General features: G+C 61.3%; 1 protein-coding gene across 1 annotated transcript in view; it reads right to left on the bottom strand.

Annotated features, from left to right (window-relative positions):
* Positions 1-675: 675 nt before the first annotated feature.
* The window catches only part of LMNA (lamin A/C), a 21,842-nt gene continuing 14,234 nt past the window's right edge, over positions 676-8,283 (bottom strand). Inside the window, exons 3-12 of the mRNA XM_026867457.1 lie at positions 3,481-3,637; positions 3,231-3,356; positions 2,947-3,117; positions 2,733-2,858; positions 2,296-2,516; positions 2,007-2,211; positions 1,757-1,864; positions 1,515-1,634; positions 1,326-1,428; positions 676-1,194 (exon numbers count right to left, since the gene is read on the bottom strand). Of these exons, the coding sequence (XP_026723258.1) occupies positions 1,049-1,194; positions 1,326-1,428; positions 1,515-1,634; positions 1,757-1,864; positions 2,007-2,211; positions 2,296-2,516; positions 2,733-2,858; positions 2,947-3,117; positions 3,231-3,356; positions 3,481-3,637 (1,483 nt within the window). The 3' untranslated portion in view covers positions 676-1,048. The remainder of the gene's footprint in view (positions 1,195-1,325; positions 1,429-1,514; positions 1,635-1,756; positions 1,865-2,006; positions 2,212-2,295; positions 2,517-2,732; positions 2,859-2,946; positions 3,118-3,230; positions 3,357-3,480; positions 3,638-8,283) is intronic.

Genomic DNA, 8,283 nt, shown 5'->3' on the forward strand with positions numbered 1-8,283 from the left:
CAGAGACACCTTAACTGTGTTTCTCTTGTGCTTATCTAAGAGCATCCTCTTCCTCGCTGCCTGGGAGAGAGCAAGCCGACTGCTTTCCAGCAGGAAAATCACTCTTGGAAAGATTCAGCCCCCCGCTGAGTGGGCAGCACTGGCCCACGGGAGCTTGGCTCCTCCGTCCGTCTCGGCGCGGCTCTTCAGATTCCGAGAACTCAAAGGGAAGTGGATGATGGACACCCCCATCCTGCTCCTGTCACGCAGAGCCCTGGGGAGAGGCATCCAGCAGATTTCTCGCCAGCGTTGCGGCACAGCGTGGCAGTGTCTCTCCGTGCATGATTCCTGCAGGCATCTCATGGGGAAGACAGATGTCTCCTTGTGGGATGGGCTGAGGGGGCTCCTGGGCTGCAGGCAGGGATGTTTTCTTTGATATGAGAAGTGGTTGCAGCTCTGCTGCTGACACGCTGCCTGCTCTCTGCCCGCTGCTCTTCCTGGTGCATGTTGGGGATAACTCTCTTTAACCAAGTAGTAAGTGACAGAACAAGAGGCGATGGCCTTGAATCGCACCTGGGAAGGTTTAGACTAGATATTAGGAAGGATTTCTGTGCAGAAGGGGCTGTTGGGCGTTGGAATGGGCTGCCCAGGGCAGGGGGGAGTCCCCGGGATCCCTGGGGGGGTTGAAGAGTCGGGCTGAGCCAGCGCTGAGGGATCTGGGGGAGTTGGGAAGGGTCAGGGGGAGGGTCATGGTTGGGCTGGAGGAGCTTCAGGGGCTTTTCCAACCCGGATGACTCTGGGGTTCTGTGGTATTTCAGCTCTGTGAGGGGAACAATGGGCTGAAAGACAAAGTCACCCCTGGATTTGTTCCCTCACCCTTGCGAAGAGGATGGAGCAGCTGCCACGGAGAAGTGTCCATCAAGTTCCCACCATCCCGTCCTCCACCTCCAAGCGACACGAGGCACCAGCTCAGCCTCCCGCCCGGCTCCTCCAGCCCTTTTCGCAGCAGGTCGAGGTTGCTCAGGGTTGGAGATGACTTCCAGCAAGGCGTAGTTGAGAACTCTCAATGTTAGGTTAATGCTTGGACTAGGTGACCTTCAAGGTCTTTTCCAACTGAGATGATTCTGTGATTCTGGGAAGGTCTCCAGAGCTTTTTTTCTAAGCAGAAATCTCCAGGTCTGTTGGCTTCTCCCATGTAGTTGTTTCCACAGCAGCCTCCCAACCGCTCGCTCTCCCATAAGCCCTGATCCTGTGTGATGCTGAGCTGCCTCCCTGCCCTGACTGGGACCGACCCCCAGCTCCCCCAGGAGCTCCCCCCCGGGCCCGGCGCCTTCCCCAGCGCATACTCACGTGGTGGTGGCGGTGGTGGATGTTAACTTCATCTTCATCCTCATCCTCATCTTCATCGTTGATGATCACGGTGCGGACCAGTTTCCTCATGGCCACCTCCTGCGGGGGAACAGGAAAGGAGTTGGGGGGGTTGATGTCTGCCGCCCCCCCTGTGCCCCGAGCTGGTGCTGCCGCCGGGCTCTCACCTCCCCGTTGGAGTTGATGAGGGCAGTGCGCAGGCTGTCCCCGGAGCCCCAGCTGCTCTGGGCTTTCCACACCACATTGCTGGGGGGGCTATGGGTCGCCCCAGCCCCCGAGGCCCAGATCTAGGGAGAAAAGCACAGAGAAAAGCAATGGTTGGGGTCTGCGGGTCTGTCCCCAGGCTCCAACCACTCCGCCTGGCTGGGTTTAGGATCTCGGCTGGTTCCTTCCCCGGGCAGGGACTCACCGTCACCACCTGGCCAGCCTTCAGAGTGAACTTCGGGGGGAAGCGATAGGTGATGGGGGGGTCATCTCCATTTTGTCGCTTGATCTGCCAGTTCCCCATCGCCTGGTCCTGCAGGAGAGAGAACAACACCCCTGAGATCCCCCCGTTCCTCCCCAGCTTGTCCCCGTTCACCTCCTGCCTGTGGGGTGAAGCGGGGCTGAGCTACACCACCCCCAGGGATCCCAGGGATCCTCCCCGAAGGCAAACTCACCTCGTTGGACTTGTTCCGGAGACGGACGAATCTGCCCTCCAAGTCCACCTCCTCCACGCCGACGCGGCCGCTTGTCCTGGCGTGGTGGGAGAAGCTGGTCCGACTCTCGCTGTCCTCCAGCTTCCTCTTCTTGGAGGAGCCCGGGGTGGACAAGTGGCTACGGGAGGCCCCTCTGTGGGAGGAGGGGCTGGGGGACAGCCTCAGCCTGGGCAGGAGGAGAAGGTGAGATGGAGTCAGCGAGGACACAAGGGACCCACACAGCCCCTCGGGCGCGGCGCCCCCTGCTCACCGCTCCTCCTCGCCCTCCAGCAGCTTGCGGTAGGCGTTGATCTCCATGTCCAGAGCCAACTTGATGTCCAGCAGCTCCTGGTACTCGTCCAGCTGCTGCTGCATGCGTGCCCGCATCTCGGCCATCTCCCGCTCCTTGTCGGAGAGCAGGCGCCGGTTGGTCTCCCGTTCCCTGGCCAAAATATCCTCCAAATCGTGCAGCTTCGCCTCCTTGGCAGCCAACTGTGCGGAGAGGTCAGTGTTAGGTTAACGGTTGGACTAACGGTCAGGGGGAGGTTCATGGTTGGACTGGATGACCTCCAAGGTCTTTTCCAACCCAGATGATTCTCTGATTCTGTGAGGGAAGGGGGGGGGTGGCCGCTCCACCTGGGTCCACCCCCAGGAGGGGACCATCCCCCGGGGTGGACATCCAGGGGGAATCCCTTGGTCCTGACTCACCTGCTTCTGCAGCTGGCTGACCTCAGAGGAGAGGTTGTCGATGCGGATGCGGGTTTGCTGGAGCTCCTCGTGGGCAGCACCCACCATGTTGCTGTTTCTCTCGGCCGACTGCTTGGCATTCTCCAGCTGGAGGACAGGATGGGTGGGTTAAGGTCCCCAGCACCCTCTGCCCATCGGGGCGGGAAGGGGACGGTCGCGCGCGGGTGCTGCTCACCTTTGCCCCGTAGGTCTTCTCCAGTTCCTCCTTGTAAAGGCGGATCTGGGCTTCGTGCTGGCTCCGCAGCTCCTGCAAGGCTTCGGAGAGTTTGCTCTCAAACTCCCGCTGCCGCCCGTTGTCGATCTCCACCAGCCGGGTCTCGTGGCGGCGCTTGGTCTCCCGCAGCTCCTGGAGACAGGTCAGAGGACACAGTGTCACCTCGAGGTGGGATCGGCTTTGGGGATGGGGACACAACGCAATCCCAAGAGAGCCCGGCACCGCAGCGGCACGTCACGCCTCACCTCACTGTAAATGTTCTTCTGGAATTCAAGCTCTTCCTTCAGCGTCTGCAGCCGGTTCTCGGCGTCCACGCGGCGCAGCATCTCATCCTGCAGCTGCTTCTTGGCTTCGTTCAAGGCGCTTTCCAGCTGCGGGGGATGAAGAAGGACCCTCACAGCGGGCTCCAGGCACAGCACCCACCACCCAGCCCCTGGCACAGCGGGGACCTGGGGGGGCCCTGGGGCATTTGGGGACAGGGCTGTCACCACTCACCTTGGCCACCTGTGCCCTCAGGTCCCGCACTTCAGTCTCCAGATTCCGCTTCTCGCCCAGCGCTGTGGAGAGCGCAGCCTCTTTGGAGTTAAGCAAAGCCTCCACATCCTTGAGCCGCGCCTGGGCAGTCAGCAGGTCCCCTTCCTTCTTGGCATTCCTGCAACCGGGATGGCGCGGATGAGCGGCACGGCCGGGAGAGACCACGCGATGCACCTCACCCCCACCCCAAGCACCGCGTCCGCACTTCTCCGATTGCCTGAAAGTGCCGCAGGGTTGTACCCAACACCCACCCGACAAGGCACTGGCAGGTCCCGGCCCCCTGGCGTGTCCAGCACCAGTTCGATACTGGGAAACAGAAAGCACTGGGAAGGTCTGGGTGAGCAGGAGGCATCTCAGGGCTGTAACACCCATGGGTGACAGCCCGGCTAGAGGTCAGGACGGTCCAGCCCGTGCCAGAGGCACAGCGCGGGTGGTGTGGCATGACACGGCCTGGTGTGACACGGCCTGGTGTGGCCCAGTGTGGCACGGCATGGCACAGCGTGACACAGCACAGCGTGGCGTGACACCGCAGCGTGACATGGCGTGGTGTGGCACAGGGCAGCACGGTGTCGTGCGGCAGTGTAGTGTGACAGGGCACATCGTGGTGTGGCGTGGCACAGCGCGGGGTGGTGGGACACGGTGCAGCACGGTGCGGCGTGGGGCTGTATGGGGCAGGAACAGCTGGGGAGGAGCGAGGGTGCTGGGGGGTGCAGAAGCCCCATGGTCAAAGCTGCCCCATGGCCAGAGCTGCCCCATGGCAAGAGCTGCCCCATAGCAAGAGTTGCCCCACGGCCAGAGCTGCCCCGTGGCCAGAGTTGCCCCACGGCCAGAGCTGCCCCATAGCCAGAGCTGCCCCATGGCCAGAGCTGCCCCATAGCCAGAGCTGCCCCATGGCCAGAGCTGCCCAACCAAGGCAGCAGCCGGGCAGAGAAAGCCCCGACACCTTTCCCAGCGCGGGGGGCTGGTGCCTCTCCCCGAGCCCGCTGTGGCCCCCGGCTGGCTCTGCCCCCGCACCGGCCTGCGGACGGGTGACCCGGCCTCCCGCACTGCCGTTCCGTTCCGTACCTCCGTTCCCCCTTTGCCTTTTAAACCCTCCAACAGGAGGTCAAGGGCATTCCTTGGAAGCAGCAGACCCGAGACGCATGGCTGTGTGACCAGGGAATCCGATCCCCCTAAACCCACCAAAACACAACCCGTCGCTATTTTGGTAAGCCCTATAAAAAGACAAGACCCGATGCACTTTCTGGGGCCGTCAGCACCGGGCTGGTTTGCACTGTCAGGACACAGATTGTCACCCCACCTCCCCCAAAATCGGGTGTAGGACTGGTGGAGGCAGGATGCGCCTGGGGCCTGGCGCCAGCTGCGGTGGCCCCTCGGCCGTGGGCGAGCGCTGGCTGCACGCCGGCGCGTGGGGCACATTCCTGGGGCGTCGAGCGCCATTAGATCATGGCTAAAAAATACCAGGGAGGGGCTCGGGGCACAGACGGCGCTCAGCCCGTCCCAGCTGCAGGATCCAGCCCTGGGGCAGGACGGGGAAGGTCGGCAGCGAGACGCCGAGGAGGTGCTGCCGCTCCTCCTGCCCACAGGGACCCCGGGACAGGCAGGGATCAGCATTCCCAGACTTGCATGTAGGTGGGAAGCTCCTTGCTTGGCCAGCGGCAGATTTTCCTGCTTTTCTTTCTGCTTTCTGATCTGAGCCAGCACAGAGACGGTGTTCGCAGATTTTCACACCTTGTCAGGCCCTGGCGGACTCGATTCGCCCCGGTTTTGGGGGGAATCCCGGTCCCCCCACCCGCTATGCTGGCGGGTCCTTCCCGTGCAACACGCTCCTTCCATGCCAGTGACTCATAGGACAAAAATGCCATCCGGGAGCCGATCCGGAGCCTCCTCTGCTCATTGCAAGCAACATTTGAGGCTGAGTTTTCCCATCTGACAGCAGCTCGCAGCTGCAAGCAGCGCGGCCACCCCAGCACTGCTGGCAGGGTTCAATCCTGCTGTCCTCGGCGGAGTTAACCACTCCGAGAAGATCGGACCACCCTGGGGGGGGTCACTGGCTCTTTGGGATGGGGTTTGGGGCATGTGCAGTGTTCAGGCACATCCTGGAGCCTCCGACCCTTTCGGGGACACCAGTGCCATTTCCAAGAGAAATACGGAGCGGGAAAGGCTGAGACTAGAGGGTTACACTTGTGTCTCCGCAGTGGCGACAGATTTGCCCTCTCCAGGGGCTGGAGGGATCCAGGCTCTAGGCAAAACACATTGATGCCTAGAAAATGGTACATCCCAGAAGGATAAATCTCTTTTCCTTAAAAGCCTCTGTGCCGAGCTCTGGGTTACACCGGGGAGGAGCAGAGACGGCAGCTCGGAGCTCTCCGCCGGGGCTGCAGCGGCGGCGGCTGCGGGGCTGAGGTCGGGAGCAGTTTTGCTGGAAGGACTGGGGGTGAGACAGACCCTGTCCTGTCCTGTCCTGTCCTTCAGTAAGTCTGGAGGTCTTACACAGCTCCTGAGCATCTCCACCCATGGGCCTTCAAAACACAGCCCCGACCCCGAATGCAGCAGCCTCCAGATCAGATTCCAGCACGCAGGCAAGTCCTCTCCTTCCCTTGTGCCCACGCGTCCACGCAAACCCTTGTGATCCCCGTTCCAGCCCAGCCAGGCTTTGGGTTTTCCCCTCGCCTCCCGTTAGGTCCTGCTTTTATTTCCCCTGCAGCCTCCCGGGCTCCATCTGGCGCTGGGCTAAAAATAAAAACTTCCACGGCAGCTGCGCTGCTCCCGCTTCCCTCAGCAAGGGGACGGACAGGGACCTTCCTCCTCCTCCCTGGAGGGTTTCACTGGTCTCTCCATTCTGCCCGTTAAGAGCCTAAAAGATCCCAAATCCTCTGCCAGCCAAAAGGGAAGCACAGACCCACACCGAAGGGCTGCGTGCCTGCAGCCAGGGGACAAGGGCTCAGAATCCCACAGGATTTGATCCCCTGTGCTGGCAGCGTCCGGCGTAAAAAACAAGCATTTATCGAAGCCAAGAGGAGAAAACACAACAGAGGTACCAAATCCTCAAGAAATAAATGTCTCAAGAGAAAAGATGGAGGGAAAAGGGGCCTCAAGATGTTTTATTTTTAGCTTTTAAAAGCAGGAAGGAGGAAAAAAAAAAAAAAAGAAAAAAAAAAAAAGAAAATTGCAGCTGAGCTGCCAGAAAATCCAAATGTTAATGGAAAGTTGGAGCTGCTCTGACTGTGCTCGGCACAGACACAGAAACGAGCCTGCAAAGCTGACACGATGGTTCCCAAAAGGGCCAGGGCTGACCACCCTCAGGGTGCACAGACGCTGCAGAAGGTTCAGGGGCCGCCCCGCAGAGCAGCGCCCAGGATCTGCTCCTGCTTCCCTTCGCTCTGCCCCCAACCCCCCGAAATCTGGCGGATTCTGGACTCTCCCTCCGGAAAAGCTGCGACAGGCCGGAGCCGTCAGAGCTGACGGGAGACGAGCAGCTTTGGGCACGTGCCCTGCCAGGCTGGCAGAAAGGTGCCAACCCTCTCCGAGAAGCCAAAACCCCCCCTGGGTGCATTTTAGGAAACACCTTTTGGTTTCACCCTAATCACCACGAGCCGCTTCTGCAGCACAAGGGATGGAGCAGCCGCCGCCGCCGCGCTTGGGCAGCGCCGAGCTTCGCGCGCTGGGAGGGGATCAATGGGGTGGCAGAGCCAGTGGAGAAACAGGCGTTTCCCTCCTTCCCAGCCCCCAAATCGCAGCCGCCCCACCCCAGAGAAGGTGCCAAGTCAGGGGAGCTCGCAGGCTCACGCCCCATCTCGAAATCTTTCTGCCCGTCTGCAGGTCCCGGGGTTTTTCGCAGCTGGCTGGCAGGGAGCCGGGTGACACACCAGCCTGCTCCCCCGCAACCCTGCCACTGGGGAAACACGACCCCAGCAAAGACCTTACGACACATTTACAGCTTGGGAAACTGAGGTAAGAGAGGCGTCATGTGCCCGAGGAGGTTTATGAGGGATCTGATTGCTAGGAGGACCCAGAAAACCTGCTCTGCCCCACCTTGGCCGCGCTGCGCTGCCTCCAGCACCAGGGATCTGTCCTAGGGATCGCTCCCCCCACCCCAGAGATTGCTCCCCCCCATTCCAGGGATCGCTCCCCCCATCCCAGGGATCGCTTCCCCCATTCCAGGGATCGCTCCCCCCACCCCACGGATCGCTCCCCCCATCCCAGAGATCGCTTCCCCCCATTCCAGGGATCGCTCCGCACATCCCAGGGATCACTCCTTCACCCCAGGGATCATTCCCCCATCCCAGGAATCACTCCCCCACCGCAGGGATCGCTCCCTCCATTCCAGGGATCGCTCCCCCATTTCAGAGATCACTCCCCCACCCCAGGGATTGCTCCCCCACCTCAGGGATCACTCTCCCCATTCCAGGGATCACTCCCCTGCCCCAGGGACCAGGGCCCCCCAGGACAAGCAGCAGGGGCAGCGTGAGGAAGGGCGGTCTTGAGAAAACCTCCTCGCTGGGGCAATGGGAATGTGGCAAAGCAGCTTCTCCCAGCTCCTGACTCATCTGTGCCGCTGCGCCTTTGCCAAATCACCAGGATAAACACAGGCCCGTCTCCTAGCAGGGAGCTGTAAATAGGCAGCCCGATGTATAGCGCGGACAACATCTGTACGGAGCCAGCATCCTGTTAGGCACCAAACCCGCTGCCAAATGGCAGCCAGGGGATGCCAGCGCTGGCTCTGCTCAAGGATGCACGGAAACAGCCCCCACCCTCCAGCAG

This window comes from Athene cunicularia, unplaced genomic scaffold, assembly GCF_003259725.1.
Source record: "Athene cunicularia isolate RWA unplaced genomic scaffold, athCun1 SCF_45, whole genome shotgun sequence".
In the NCBI taxonomy this organism is placed as follows: Eukaryota; Metazoa; Chordata; class Aves; order Strigiformes; family Strigidae; genus Athene; species Athene cunicularia.